Source organism: Sander lucioperca, chromosome 3 (genome assembly GCF_008315115.2).
Source record: "Sander lucioperca isolate FBNREF2018 chromosome 3, SLUC_FBN_1.2, whole genome shotgun sequence".
Classification (NCBI taxonomy): domain Eukaryota; kingdom Metazoa; phylum Chordata; class Actinopteri; order Perciformes; family Percidae; genus Sander; species Sander lucioperca.
This window is the reverse complement of record NC_050175.1, coordinates 25,698,875-25,713,604: the sequence shown is the minus strand read 5'-3', so window position 1 is coordinate 25,713,604 and position 14,730 is coordinate 25,698,875. Positions and strand designations below refer to the sequence as shown.

The 14,730-nt window shown below is 38.6% G+C and overlaps 2 protein-coding genes and 2 non-coding genes across 6 annotated transcripts in view; all 4 read right to left on the bottom strand.

Moving 5' to 3' along the window:
* The window catches only part of cpne7 (copine VII), a 34,530-nt gene extending 30,939 nt beyond the window's left edge, over window positions 1-3,591 (bottom strand). Inside the window, exons 1-2 of one of the 2 annotated variants that reach the window (XM_031276558.2) lie at window positions 3,468-3,591; window positions 1,927-2,236 (exon numbers count right to left, since the gene is read on the bottom strand). In XM_031276558.2, coding sequence (XP_031132418.1) covers window positions 1,927-2,100 — 174 coding nt within the window. In that variant the 5' untranslated portion in view covers window positions 2,101-2,236; window positions 3,468-3,591. Of the gene's footprint in view, window positions 1-1,926; window positions 2,237-2,355; window positions 3,273-3,467 lie in introns of those variants that run through there. The other variant, XM_031276557.2, reaches the window with a different exon arrangement.
* A 5,061-nt stretch (window positions 3,592-8,652) lies between these two features.
* On the bottom strand, window positions 8,653-13,921 carry rpl13 (ribosomal protein L13). 2 transcript variants are annotated; one of them, XM_031324374.2, is made up of 6 exons: window positions 13,806-13,921; window positions 13,227-13,347; window positions 11,999-12,140; window positions 10,524-10,697; window positions 9,343-9,399; window positions 8,653-8,855 (listed from the first exon to the last, which is right to left on the bottom strand). In XM_031324374.2, exons 2-6 carry the CDS (start codon window positions 13,328-13,330, stop codon window positions 8,697-8,699), a joined length of 636 nt encoding a protein of 211 aa, XP_031180234.1. In that variant the 5' UTR covers window positions 13,331-13,347; window positions 13,806-13,921; the 3' UTR covers window positions 8,653-8,696. The 2 variants fall into 2 exon arrangements, with proteins under 2 accessions (XP_031180234.1, XP_031180235.1); XM_031324375.2 differs by having other exon boundaries at window positions 13,810-13,832.
* LOC116034049 lies at window positions 9,021-9,099 on the bottom strand. The gene has a single exon (XR_004100963.1). It is a non-coding gene; the product is annotated as a small nucleolar RNA MBII-202 (small nucleolar RNA).
* On the bottom strand, window positions 10,782-10,861 carry LOC116034050. Its single transcript, XR_004100964.1, has one exon. It is a non-coding gene; the product is annotated as a small nucleolar RNA MBII-202 (small nucleolar RNA).
* Window positions 13,922-14,730: the final 809 nt, after the last annotated feature.

Here is a 14,730-nt window from a genome sequence, read left to right as displayed (position 1 = left end):
GTCATCTCCGCGCTGCTTCTGCGTTTGTCCTTGGAAGCAAACAGGTGGTGAAATAAGGTAATAAATAAATATATGCAGTTCAACAAATAGCAGTTGCAAGTCAGTGGGGCCATACAGGATGAGCTCAGAAAAGAGAAAGAGGGTGGCTGTGGTATGAGTGGGCTCTCAGCTTCTTACTCAGTTGTTGACGTAAGTAAACAATTTCACAAGGAATGCTGCCTCCCAGTACCAAGGGATCTGACAGCGGAGGGTTGGACAACTTGTGTACACTGTCATGACTCAAATAGATAGATAGATAGATAGATAGATAGATAGATAGATAGATAGATAGATAGAGCTCTTCTTGTAATACTGCAAAAACTGTGTTTCATAGTTATTTATTTTGACATGAATTTGCTTCAGTTAGTAGAAATCAAATTACAACCAAGAAAAATCCACAAGTGTGTCCTCAAAGAACTGCTAGGCGAGTCTTTTAATCATAATGGTATCTCAAGCTTCCACATTCATTTAGCCCAAACACTACAGTGAACATCTTAAACAAATGGCTCCCATGTGGCAAGAATCTAAGTTACACTTAATAATTATCTCCCATTTCCCTGGATAGATAGCTTTTGTTGAATGAAGTGTAGCAGGGAAAAAAATCTATATAATTAGATATCCTCTACTTAATGGAGACCTGTGTGTTGGCTTTCCCTCATGCACTAAACGACTTAATTAACAGGGAAATGAGAGACCTGCTGCCTACGCTTCAAATCAGCTTGGGACCAATCCAAGAAAGTAAACATTTTCAGCTGGAACACACCTATTACACTGCGTATTACCAACCCACTATTTGTCCACACATGTAGACCATTGGCAGGGCAGACTGTATAAATTAGCGAAATGTGGAGGCAGACAATGTTCAATCTTTCTCTGTAAATGTATTTTAAATTCAACATTTTTTAATTCTGAGTCAGACAGCTGTTGTGTAAGCCATGATCTTTTCCGAAAGAGTGACAAACAGCTGCCAGTTCAGCAAACCATTAACAGATTTATCTCCCTGGTCGATCTTGTATGACTACACAGGATTGGGCATAACTGGAGTGGGACTGAAAATTCATCCCAATGTATAACATTTCACACATCATCACTGCTTCATCTTAAAATCTGAGCTTTTCCAGTATTTGTGATACTGGACAACAGAGGAAAGGTTGGCCAACTGTGCCTTCCCCAGTGTCTTACTGTATAACAAGTCTGTGTAAGCATTAAAGTGCTTTATGCTTTTTATTGTTTTCCCTTTTCCTTTATTGTGTTATATATCTTTTTTGTGCATGTAATAGGTTTCCAACGTGAAAAGTCCACCCCAAAGGGACTTACCATCTCCAACAGAAAACACTGTTCAAAAACTGCTCCAAACAGCTCTATTGTAGTCCAGCCTTTACTTCCGAGACAAACGTGCGTCACTTTGTAACACACGTTATAATGCTCGCCTAGCTGCTAGCGTGGCACGCCCTCATACTCTGCTTCTGACTGGCTAGTAGTCCTTACCTAGCTACTGCGCATATGTGCGACTCCCAACAAAGATGGAACAGAAGTGAGATGCCTCACTCAGTAGCTAAAACAGAGAGCTCAACACACAGGGTGAAAAGAGGAGCTGCTGCAATGTGCAGTACAACAAAAAATATGGTGTTTTTTGAAAATTAAACCATGTAAACCTATTCTGATATAACCTCTAAATGCAATTATGAACCTGAAAATGAGCATAATATGAGCACTTTAAAAAAACATGTTCTCCGATCACCTCGAGGCGCTGTCATTTGAATAATTTGAACTCTTATGTATGTGTGATTCAAGGCACGATTATTGACATATTAAATAACATGGTTAATGACTCAGATAGGGAGACTATGTATTTGTTGGATTTAACAAAAAAAGAGGGGGGCTCACCTCTGTCCACTGTCCATTGGTCTGGACCATGAGTATGACACATGGGTCTGACTTATTCAGCGTGTCTCGGTCCAGCAGGGCTTTGCAAGACACACGCAGCTCTACTTTGCAGACGCAGGTAGCTGGACCGCTGAGGCTGGTCGCAGGGGAGGTGGCCTCCTGAACATCATTCATCCTGGCTCAGGGCAAGAGGAGCTGCCAACCAGCGAAGCAGTACGATGTGGTAGCTCCGTGGGATGGGAAAATGTAGTGGTGGGTCGAGGGATCTCAGTAAAGACGTGGCACACTCACGGGAGACAGGCTTTTTTGACTTGGTACAGATGTCATAAAAAGAACAGAGATTCTTGTTGAGTCCCAGGAGACCAAAGCAAACCCAATCTGTTAATACTGCCTGTCAGAGCTATCCTCTTGTGAGGAGTATCATCTCACCTCAGCACTGACGAGAGACAGGACATGAAGGTGGTGCTTTCAGGAGCCTAGATCAGATCAAATAGTAAGATTAATTTAGGATGGTCAAATCTGGGGCTTCCTCTTTTTAAATGCTCTTAATTCCAGTGTGAAAAATAAGGAGGGTGTCACTCTATCCTATCCACAAAGATACATACAAAAACATAGACTTGATATTGCCATTTTCTGCATACCTCTATTTGTATCCTATTCTAAACATGACAGCATAGATAGCAAACTATTTTAGCAGAACAAAAGTGGTATTATTCAATAATGAATACACGTAAAAGTAAAGTGGTAGATAAAATCAGGAATCCAGCAGACACATGGCTGAGTGGCTTTGTTGCCCAGAGGATAACCATACAACTAAAAAAAATTACTTTGATTTGTTTAAACTCCAATGTGGCAAACATCCGCCCTGCTGAAGTGTCCTTGAGCAACGGGTGTCTGACTATGCTTAACTGTAAAGGGGAAGAAAGTATGAGGGTGGGGGTTGAATTTCGCTACCAGCATCCTTCACTGTAAGTGTCACGTTCTTAAACGAACAAGTGTACCATTGGCTTTCAGCACCAGGGACAGCGCCCGTGTTTTCTTCTTTTTGCCAGCTGTGAGTCTGGAAACCAGATGTTACCCCAAACATCAATCTCAAACTTAACTCAATAAAACTCGGAATACAATCAGATTCAGAAGCTATAAAAACGAGCCAAGCAAAAGTTGTAATGTAAAAAAAAACAACGCTTGGTAAAGCAACACGTCGGTTACCGATTCAATTCAACAACTTAACAATGAAGGCGATACAGTAAACGCTCCTATATGGTTTCTTAATAATTCATCACAAAACATCAATTCCGCTACAAATCTGTAATCCTTGCAAACCCAGTCAAGGATAAGGTTCGTACTAAAATAAAGCGCCGTACTAAAAATGAACAGTCTACTTTGATAACATTTTGATAACATTTGTCGTTTGTCGTTGTCTTACTTCCAATAAGAAAACATACAGCTGATCAAAAAACAAGCAACCGCACTTAATCCCCCCATTAAACCCAATAAACTCTGCTGACCATCAAGTTAAAAACGAGAAACTCACTTCCTACCTGTCGTTGGTCTTTACTCTTAAACACACTTGTTTTAATCCTCTCCCATAACACACTGCTTGATTTTTTTTCCCTTCTCCGCCGAAATTCATTGGTTAGACTGGCGAGGAGGGAGTAGGCTCGGTTTAGAGAGATGGGGAGTGGAGAGAGCCCAGCTGCTGATGTAAGGATGGGGCTTTCGCTGGGACTCGATTATTGGGAGTTCGGTTGAAAACAATGACTGTATATATTCATTTTACAGTCTATGGTTGAAAATCGAATCTTAAAAACAGAACACGAGACTATGGAAATGCATTACAGGGACTTTTTATTGATTAGGAGATTTGGCCGCTTTCACAGAGCATGGAACCCTGAGATAAAAATGGAAAATATGGGCATAGGCTAGTGTTTGCGTTATTTGCTTCCGGCTAAAAGAATGACGAGATATATGAACAGATCAATGAAACATGTAAATCTAAGGGTAAGACATGCAATATCCTTCACACTTCCTTTAAATTGAAGTTAATCTCTTTGCATCAATAATCCCATGCGGTCTTAATTGAGGGGGCTTAATATATAGCTTACATTCAGAAAGACATAGCAATCAGATTTTTCTTCAGCTTCAGCCTACTGTAATGAATGTGTCATACTGAGCATTGATTAGCATTATGATAATGTTTACATGTCATATTGTATACATGCACAGTTCTGCATACAGTAAGGTAAGCATTTTACACTATATAGATAGATGTTCCAACTGTTTACAGTATGGGCTCCATCATCATGTGAACATAAAAAGGGAAACCAGATGATAATCCTCTCCATAGGATCTACTGCATAGTTTGTCTATTTGCACTCAGTAAAGAAGGCTTAGTCTCACCTCAATAATAGGAATGCCAGGGATACAAGTGAGACATTTTACAGCAAAACAACAGGAACTTAAAGGACGGATCGTCCAGCAGCAGCACATCATAAAGAAATCTCCATGCGGGAGCTTCAGACAGACTTTCTGCTCTCTTAACTTTATTAAAAACACACACCCACATGTATACTGTACATGCACATACTCATACTTAAGTCTAATGTCTCTCACATTCAAATTATCATGAGCTTATTCTTTTGACAGCAATGTATGTTACATAACTTATTGTTTCTACACGTTTGTGCTTGAACCTTTTCACAGTCCACCCACAAGTGTATTATTTTCATGAATGTATTTCCAGACATTACATAACGTTTATAGATATTTAGATTGCGCTGACAAAACAGCAGCCCTTGAGTTTTTGCTACAACAGGGCGATGGCCGTGAAAGACAAAGGAATAGACAAAATTACTTTGGAAATTTGGGTTCATCAAAATACAGTGCAAAACCGAAAATAAAAGTTTGACTGTTTAAAAGTACCTTTGGTGGTTACAGTGCACTTCATGATAATATACATGTGTAGGCTTCAGCATTTTTGTTCCTGAAGGCAGTGAAATTACATGATTCTGAAGTGTCCTTCAAACAGAAAGAACATTATTTTTCATTAGAGCTTTGCAGAATTACGGCTGTCTTTGATTTCAAGAGGACACGGCTAATTCTTTGAGAGTTGAGCCACTCAGAAGCTTTCAGCTGGTAAAATGATGATGTGTGCAGACAGGCAGGTCAATCAAATTATTCCAACAGCTTGAAAAAATAAAATAAAACCATGGCTCCCTGCTTTTTAATTAGCTGCTCTGTAAAGCTGATAACCATGCAACTTAAACACCAGACAACACAAATACCACACTAATTGCTCCTACAGGTTGATATTATTAGTGAAACTCTTTAAACAAAAGTAACAAATACACGCCTGGATCTGCACACACTGTGTTTAACATGGAGACTGGCTGCTTTCTGACATTGCCATCATCTAAAGTCATGTTCTCTCCTGCAGTTTTTTTCAACCCCACTGCCTCTTCTTCCATGGGTATTCAGAGTCAGTAAGAAGTGAATGCTTTGGGGCACACACCTGAGCCCTATTACGCCACAGCTCCAAACAACGGCCATCTGCTGCTGCTGCTGCGTCGGTTCAGCACCTCACAGGACGTTCCCTGTTTTTACACATGGATTATCTATTCAGATTCCCCCCGCTGCTTCTCCCCAGTCACTGACCACATTGCGTGCCTGGGGTGTTTGTGTAACATCATCCACAGTTTTCCACCAGTGGCTCCCTCGGGCAGAGGTATTTTTGCACATAGGTAGGTTTTTTTGGACATTATCGATTCTAAAGTCTTTCTAATTGGTGATGGCAGCTGCAGCATCCCTGTTAACGGTAATCAATCACTGAGCTTGTGTTTCAGCAGGCTCTAACTCAAGTAACAGCTCATTGAACAAAAACGTTATCTCCACGAGTTACCTCTGTCATCATTATATTTGCCTTACTGACCTACAAATACTGTGGTCAAAATGATCTCAGTCCCCTTTTACAGAGTAAACCTGATGCACACTTAAGAGGGGTGAAGCTGACACCACACACATGCTACCTCATTGATTTCAGTTGGACAGAGGAATATAAAGTAATCCACGTAGGAAGTATTTGAGAAGTATTAACCAGAGAATGTTTGGTGGTTGATAAAATATGCAATCAAATATCAAATTTGCCCATTATTTTTTTTGTCAATAGACTTCTCGATTAACTGACTAATAGTTTCAGCTCCGGGCCAGTCTTTAATCATATACATTGACTGAACACAATTCTCTCGTCATCCTGTTTCTGCTTATCAAAACTGAGGAATCAAGACAGTTATTACATCTTGCACCACAATTGATATTGACTCGTGTACCATCTGGTATTGCTTTTATCAGAGTTAATTATAACACATAAATGTTACATCACTGGCAAATAATAAAATGTGGAAGTTGTCATTAATTTTGGTTTCCAGACTGGTAAGACATTTAGAAAAGGTGGAAAGAGGAAATAGTTCCCAGAATCCATAGTGTCCTGTTACATACCGTGGTGGAAGAAGTACTCAGATCCTTCACCTAAGTGAAAGTAGAAATGCCATAGTCTATTAAAAAAAAACTCCATTACAAGTAAAAGTCCTGAATTCAAAATGTTACTCAAGTAAGTATTATCAGCAAAATGTAATTAATGTATCAATACTTGATATGCAAAATGGATCCTTTCAAATTGTTATATTATTCTAGAATATTATATTATTCTGTTTGTATCACTAACGAAAACATGTAAGAGCATTTTAATGTTTAAGTTCGTCAATGTAGAGCCAATTTTAGATACTTTGTATACTTCTGGGTAAATTAGTAGTATAGTACTGCATCATATAATGTTTTTAAAATGTAATAAGTAACTAGAAGGCCTAACTAAAAGTGTCAAATAAATGTAGTGGAGTATTTCCCTCTGAGATGTAGTGGAGTAGAAGTATAAACTCAAATTACTCAAGTAAAGTACAAGTATGACAAAAGTCTACTTCAGTACTTGAGTAAATGTATTTAGTAACATCCTACCACTGGTTACATGTGTGATTATTTTGCAGTTCACTATCTTCTGGATAAATAGGACCAGCCATTTGAGTTTCCATTTCAGCAATATCAATCACCCCTGGTCCAAAATGTCTCGACTGTCCACTCACCTTCATTAACTGAATTATTTATTTGCGTTCAGACAGCTAGAACACAGAGAGACACTGAAGGAGACACAGACAACGACATTTAGTCTCACCCATCCGGATTTTTTCAGTCTGTGTAACATGCTCGGCTTGGGATCATTTTTGGTAGTGGATATTTTCTAACGGTGATGACTAATGCATTCGAAATAGGCAATCTCACTCAATAGGGCAGTTTCTCTGCACGTGTGTTGTTTTCTTTATTAACGTTTTAGTTCTTCGTTGAGAACACCACACCACAGCCAACATGAGCGCATAGTTCAGAAATGTTCAAGAAATGTCTTGTTTATCATGGAAATGTTTCATATTAACAGTCCGTTTTGGTTCACGTCTGACAGCATATAACCTTCTGTGTGAAAATTCAAATTTGCCCGCCCTGCAGAAGCAGAGTGTAAAATTGTCCCAGTGGGAAGGGATTTTTTTTTCTCGCTTCCTCTGCCTTGTGGGCTGTCACTGACCTTTTCCCGAAGAAAATTCCTACACACAGGTGACAAGTGTGGGTGGGAAATTTTCATTTTACCTGGACGTTTTAATTGACATGTACGAGCTTCTATCACTGCTTCCTTCTACTAACTTACTGACATTAACTCAATAAATGAATCAGGTAACACACTGTTAAATTCTATGGCAATTACACTGTCACATCAGGCTAATAACTGGCTTTCAGAAAATCCAGCTATTGGATGTAATGGATTTACAATTCCTCAAACCCTTCTCTTCTATGCTTTTATTTCTCCATTAATGATGCATTTTGTGCCTCTAGTGCCACCTACTGCTGTAAATATGAGCCTAATATTCCATAGCCTGAACCCTAATTTCACATTTTAGTTAATGGGCTATAAATTTCAGACTGCCGTGTGAGTGTAAATTATATTTTTTATCTTTTGTATAACGAACAGCTCTGATTTCACTCCACGTGTCCAGGATTCAAATCTTTTAAGTTACTGAAACGTCTGCAAAATAAGATTTCATCATGCAATATATAGGACTTTTGTTGAAGTAGACATTTTGACCTGTCACAGCAGGAAAAGCACAGGTGTAAATAAAATTGATAATGGCTGAACGTCATTAAGCTGATTCAGTTTCAGGGTTGTGAATGGTGCATGCTGGCTATTTGCCATGTCTTACTGACACTTGAATTTAACAGAGCCATTGTAACATGATTTCCTACTATGACAAGATTAAAGGCCTGCTGTGATAAAGGTCTATTCAAATTAGTATTAGATCTCGTTTTTTTTTTTTAGCAATTTGTTCATCTGCTTTGTTTTTAATCTTTGGTCCTGAAGTAAAAACAGTATGGCTGAAATAAACTTATATTCTGAATGTTTCAATGTTTTTACTTCTGTCCATAGGTGTGACCAAAGCTGCAATCTGAACCCAACAGTTATTTTAACACGACACATCAAAAATCACATCTTACCTGCGTTATCTGTAAAAGTGATCCAAGTTGTGGAATTGACACTCCCTGATCTGTGTGGCTCTATTATATCAAGTCTCCTAACCTATGACTACATCATTAAAACTCTGAAAGGAGATCATAATCATGACATTATCACATTCATCTTTTTTAACACTTTATTTTGCAAAGTTCCATAGTGACTATTTTCACTTCTTCTTTTCCACGTCCTGCTCGGCAGCCTCTTTGGCTCTCTTGGCACGTATGCCAAAGAGACGAGCATTGGCGCGGGCCATACGCAGGCTGGCGAAAGCCTTGAAGTTCTTCTCATCCTCAGAGATAACCCGAGCCTTCTCCTTCTTGTGCACCTGGGAGAGAAAAAAAAATAGTAACCACATATGACACTTCTACATATTGCTTAATATCTCTCTGCCAAATGACAAAATCCAGCCAGTTTAACGTTGACTGGTGCAAATAGAAGCCCAATTTTATACCATCAATATTTTGGGACAACCAATTTGCTTTTCCAGCTTGATTGTAAAAAGCAGTCATCAGAAAAAAGGTTCAAGTGTTTCATCAAAGAAATACAGAGATTCCGGAGATTTGTCATCATCTGACTGCTGTGATGCAAAACAGACTGTTCTCATATTTTCTCAACAGTCATCACTAACGACATGATGGCGTATGAAGGTTAATGTTAGCTGGTGTGCAATTTCAAGGATAAAATGCAGGCTTATTTTCCACCTGAAACTAAATCACATTCATTTCCAGTGATCTCGCTGTAATCTATCCTAATATACTTTTGGATATGGATGTGTTGGCTGCTAGTGGAATCTTTAGGGAATTAAAACTTACTGTTTTGATGGGCATTACTGGACCAGCGAGCTGAGTGGCCATCTTGAGTTCCTCCTCCTGAAAATATTACAAACAGTTAATTCTTCAAGGCAACAAAAAAACATCCATATTGCTCAGCAAGGCAAGTTATGAGGCAGATAAACATCTAGCCATCAGCCGCATTTGGGTGTTCTCGGGTGAAATTACTCAAATTAAAAAGACAGAGTCTGGAAAAAAAAGTAAGGTTGGTTATTCCTTTGCAACCACAGCAATGTAATATTATGTATTAATGTAATATTAAATGTTAATGATTTTTATAAGGGTGCACTGAGTGAGGCATTTAGCCTCACTTGTTGTTCTGACCGTACAATGGAAGTTTCTGTAACATAACAGGTCCTCGGTGATGTCTTATCAGCTAGACAATCTCATAGAAAACTTTTAAATTCATCACTACATGGGTAAATGTTAGGGGTGTGCAAAAAAAATCTAGTCACATTCAAATCGCGATTCAAGCTCTACCGATTCAAAATCGATTCATAGAATTCCAAAAATCTTTTATTTATGTTTAATTGTACGTCTACTGCAATCACATGGAAAAAGTAACTACATTAACATACTGTGAATCGGTTTTTTTTTGTGGTTGTTTTTAAAATCAAGAATCGTTTTTGAATCAAATCTTGAGCCTGAAATCGATATCGAATCGTGACATTTTCTGAATCGTGCACCCCTAGTAAATGTGTTGTTAAATTTGAAAAGTTTACTAGTGTGTCCCCAGTTTCATTAGGTAACCTCAAATCCCATGCAATCAAATAAAAACTCCTGCCACAACCAGTCTAAAAAATAATAAATGGCATTAGGAATGCAAATTAGGTTATTTCACCAAAGTTCAAATGCCAAAGTACACAGGTCAGGGCTAAATCTTTGAGCTCCCTCAGAGACACATCTCTATACTTTAACATGCACATGAATAAATTCAATTTTTTTTACAGGGTTCTTTTGGATTTTATACATTACTCGTAAAACCTGTTGAATTCATTTTTATAAGATTGAACAAGAGTAAACAAACATCTCAAATTTGTACAATTGAGAGATGACTATGGACCACATGCCTTTGATGAATGTTTAACACTTGTTTTTCCTCAGGAAAATAAGACCACACAATCAAAAACATAAAACAATCAGCAACATGAAAAGACACTTACAGTGCTGTCTCCCTTCTTGGGAGCAGAAGCCTTCCTGGGGAACAGGATGAGCTTGGAGCGGTACTCCTTCAGACGCTGCACGTTGGCCTGAAGAGATTCTGTGGATCTGTTGCGACGGCGAGAGTCAACTGCGATGCCGATGGTGCGGGCTGTCTTTTTGTGGATGCCAGCTGCCTGTAGAGCGAAACACAGCACAATAAGAGTTAAACATAAGAAATTGATAAGATACTGATGTTCAATGTTGGACATTCAATTTTGAGTAACAAAAAGTAGTCATCAGATAAAAAGGTTCAAAGTATTCATCAAGTAAATACAGAGATTCCGGAGATTTCTCATCATCTGACTGCAGGCAAAACACATAAGATGGTTGTTATAATTCTGAACATGTCTGCCAATGATTACATGTTAGCCCAAGTATGTGCCATTTTCTATTTACATGGACAGAACTTCACTTGCAAGTGCAAGCTTGCAGCTCAGCATTTACTTGCACATTGGCCAACAATGCGTGTGCCTATATATAAATTCATATTTAAAATATGAGCCTAGTCCTGACAGGCATAAGTCTTAGTAAGGATATTGATGATTTGTTAACATAATATAGCATGTAAAAGGGCAAACTTTAATATCAGTATTTGCAAAGAAAAAAAAAATTATACACTCAATTACACCCCCATTAATAATGATTCAACAATATACTGGTGCACAGCGCTCTCCACTCCCTCAGTTTCTTTTACATTTTACAGGAAATTGGTGTAATGTTTGCTCACAGACAATTTGGCTGATATGGAGGATCAAACTCCTGGATGTGACTGGTGATTTGACTACACCATGGGCATCCATTTCCCTCTACAACTTGAATAGCATTTGGTGATTGAAATAAAGGGTTATTATTCATGAAGATGAGGTCATCTGACAAAAGCAATTGGCACTGTATATACTGTGAACTGTGCAAAGTAGACTTAACAACAGTCACTATTACTGGCGTTTGAGCCTACTTCTTCCTAGCCTAGTCCACACGTTCTGAGGTGATGCACATCAACAGTCATTTAGCCTTCCTCTCACAGCAGGCACGTACAGTGGTGGAAAGTAAAAGGTAGAGTTTGGGAAAAACATCTAGTCTTTGAGCAGCACTTTGTGTTCCTCTACAGCAGTTTTTGTTGTTGGGTGGGATGCATGATTCATCACAGAAGTTGAGCATGATCTGTTTTACATCCACAGTAACGGTCAATAGCATTTCTGAGCTGGAGGTCACCTTGATAAAACGTTAGTTTTCAGAGTCTCGGTCATGATGACATGTAAATGTGTTTCTACCTGACTACATCAAGACAAAATCAGTTACTTTAGTGCTTTCTGCCCTGTCAATAGATTACATTATTTGAAACACCGCCCAGTATTTTTGGACAAAATTACTGGGTGACATTGCTGAATAAATAATCATGCATGTTAAACATTAACAGACAACTAGAAAGTATTACCTTGAGTTCCTCCAGAGTGAAGCCACGTCCGGAACGAACCTTGGTGTGGTACCTGATTGTGGGACACCTCACCTGAGGCCTCAATGGTCCAGCAACAGGACGGGGAGCAATGAGACGGGCCTTAGCCTGACGAGCCTTTCGCCTAAAGATAGAGGCATCTTAGTCAAAACTACAGTAACTAAAGCCCCTTTTCAGACCCAGGAACTTTAAGAACTCAGAAACTACAAATTGTCTGGTTTGCATATCCCCGATTGTGTTTCCACCCATCTCCACGATGACATTAAGGCAAATAACAGAATTAGGAAAAAGACATCTTTTTCAGACAAACAAAACAAAGTCACTGTCAAAGTTCTGTATTTTAGTATTGGGTGACTGAGGTATGAATGGATGCTAACGAGACACGCATCAGTCCAAAGTAGCATGATTTGCTGAGTGTTTAGCAGTTATTTGTGCTTTTGTACATCAAAGAATTGAGACAATTTTCAAATAGCTGTTTTGTTTCTCTCCCTCACCCACTAATAGTCCTCACACTTAAGTCTAGCCGAGAAATTGAATATATACTTTTGTGTGTAGGGTTAATCATTGCATTTTGTTGTGATGGTCCTGTAGTGAGAAAAAGGATGCAAGCGGCAAACCATGTACTGCAACCTAACTGTTAATCTTGGACTTGATCGATCCCAATCATGTCTTGTTTACAGACATTATTGGATCCTCAATATAACAAGGTAACTATAACAAGAAAACTCATATTTTCACTGAACACAATCTCAATTTTTTTTAAATGCACATGCATTCACATCAAAGCAGGATCACCAATGTAAAACTTAGTGTACGTTATATACATCTGCTATGTCCTTTCAAAACTCCTACAAGTTCAGTGTAGTCCAATGGCTGCAAAACAAAAGTTGGAGACCTGATGTGTTCCAAGACAATACATACTGACTTGCCTTCAAGAAAGACCCTGGTTTTGACTATAACAACTCACACATACACTATTTTGTCTAAAGTCCACCATAAGATTAGTTTAAAGTTGAAGTTTGTATCACTATATGTTAAGGCATGCACACAAAATATATAACCTGTTGACATTTCAATGTAGCAAAATGATACCGTCTCATTTAATTTCTTATTGCCAAAATAAGTTTGTCATTGCTACTCCTCCATGATGGCACTGGAAGGCGTGTTAGCTTGGGTTAGCATCTCTATTTGAACACAAGGCAGTTCTCACCTGCGGATCTTCCTGGCTGGCTGGTTGAACCAGGTGCGCACTCTTTTCTGCCAGTCCTTGTGGAAGTGAGGGTTCAGGAGCATTCCATTCCGGCTGGGGGCCATGGCTGCCTACGTCTTCCCTGCAATACAGCATGACACACGCACATGAGCAGACTGTCATGCCGGCACACCATAAGTACCCGGGGCTACGTCTGAGATGCTAGGCTAGCAGGTAAACGAGGTTACTGGCTGTTTTGATGGGCAATAGCCGTAAGCGGCTGCTACATCTCATAATACTAGTCCATGCCATTTCGGCATCCGTTACGTATGCTTACTTTAATTTTGAGGAACACTGATAAATATGTTGGCCTGTAGCGGCAATGCTTACAGTCACACACCAACACCACTTAACCAGGGATCACTACTAATACAGATGTTATTCAGCAATTTAACGAAGAGATCTTAAGACAATAATCACCTTATTTCAAAGGTGACAAAACACTCTATTTCAGGTTGTAAGTGAAATTGACAACTACCGATAAAATACCAAGGATTACACTAGATTCCTTCTAAATATGTAGAGAAAAAAATATCTCACCAACTAGGAAGGAAAATGGCCGAAAGGAAAAAGGAAGTTGTAATGCGGTGGATTGTGGGATATGTGTCAACCAGCCAATGGCCGAACAGACGTTATCAAAGAGTATATAAAGGAGTTTTATACGAGAACAAGCTATAATACTTCCAGCCGATTAAAAGTAAAATGGAACAAAAGATGTCCGATTATATAATGTAAGAATAGATAATATAGTATTAAATGATTGTGATAAAAAAATATATTATACAAATACATAATTTTAATTATATAATCTATTTGACGTCTGTAAAATAAGTCGTTATGTTATCTTTGGACGTACATGTTACATGCACAACCTAAAAACAAAGATTTTGTCAGTATCTTTCCTAAAAAGTTCATATGCGCTCAAACTATACTGTAAATCAGTTAAACCGTGCGCACCGGAAGTAAGAACGCAATCATCTTTGTTATGATGCAGAGAAATCCAACATGTTACAGTCTGTTATGTAGCCTGTGCGTAACAATATGAATTTACCTACAATTATTTTTTCTAAAGTTGTTGCTATATAGCCTTACAATAACACGTAAACGTAAAAAGGCTGTGGTTGTTTTTTAATAGCCTAATTTACGTTTGCAAAGCTTTAGAATTATGTGCTCATCTTGCTACACTTTAAAATGTATTTTGCAAGCTGATGTTTGATGGAAATATTGCATGATGTCATTTTGTGTTCATTAGCCTACAATACAATAATGTAATTTTGTGTTCACAAGTTTGGCTTACAATCAAATGTGAAGTGTTTTCACTGGCCACTAGATGTAGGCCTAGCGCCCTTCATTAGCAGTCAGCAGTAGTCTTGGCTACTGGCAGTATAAAGGCTTTGAATAGTACATACATAGACAATTATTTGTTATGGTAGAAGCGTATAGCTGTAAGAAATGACCAAAGACA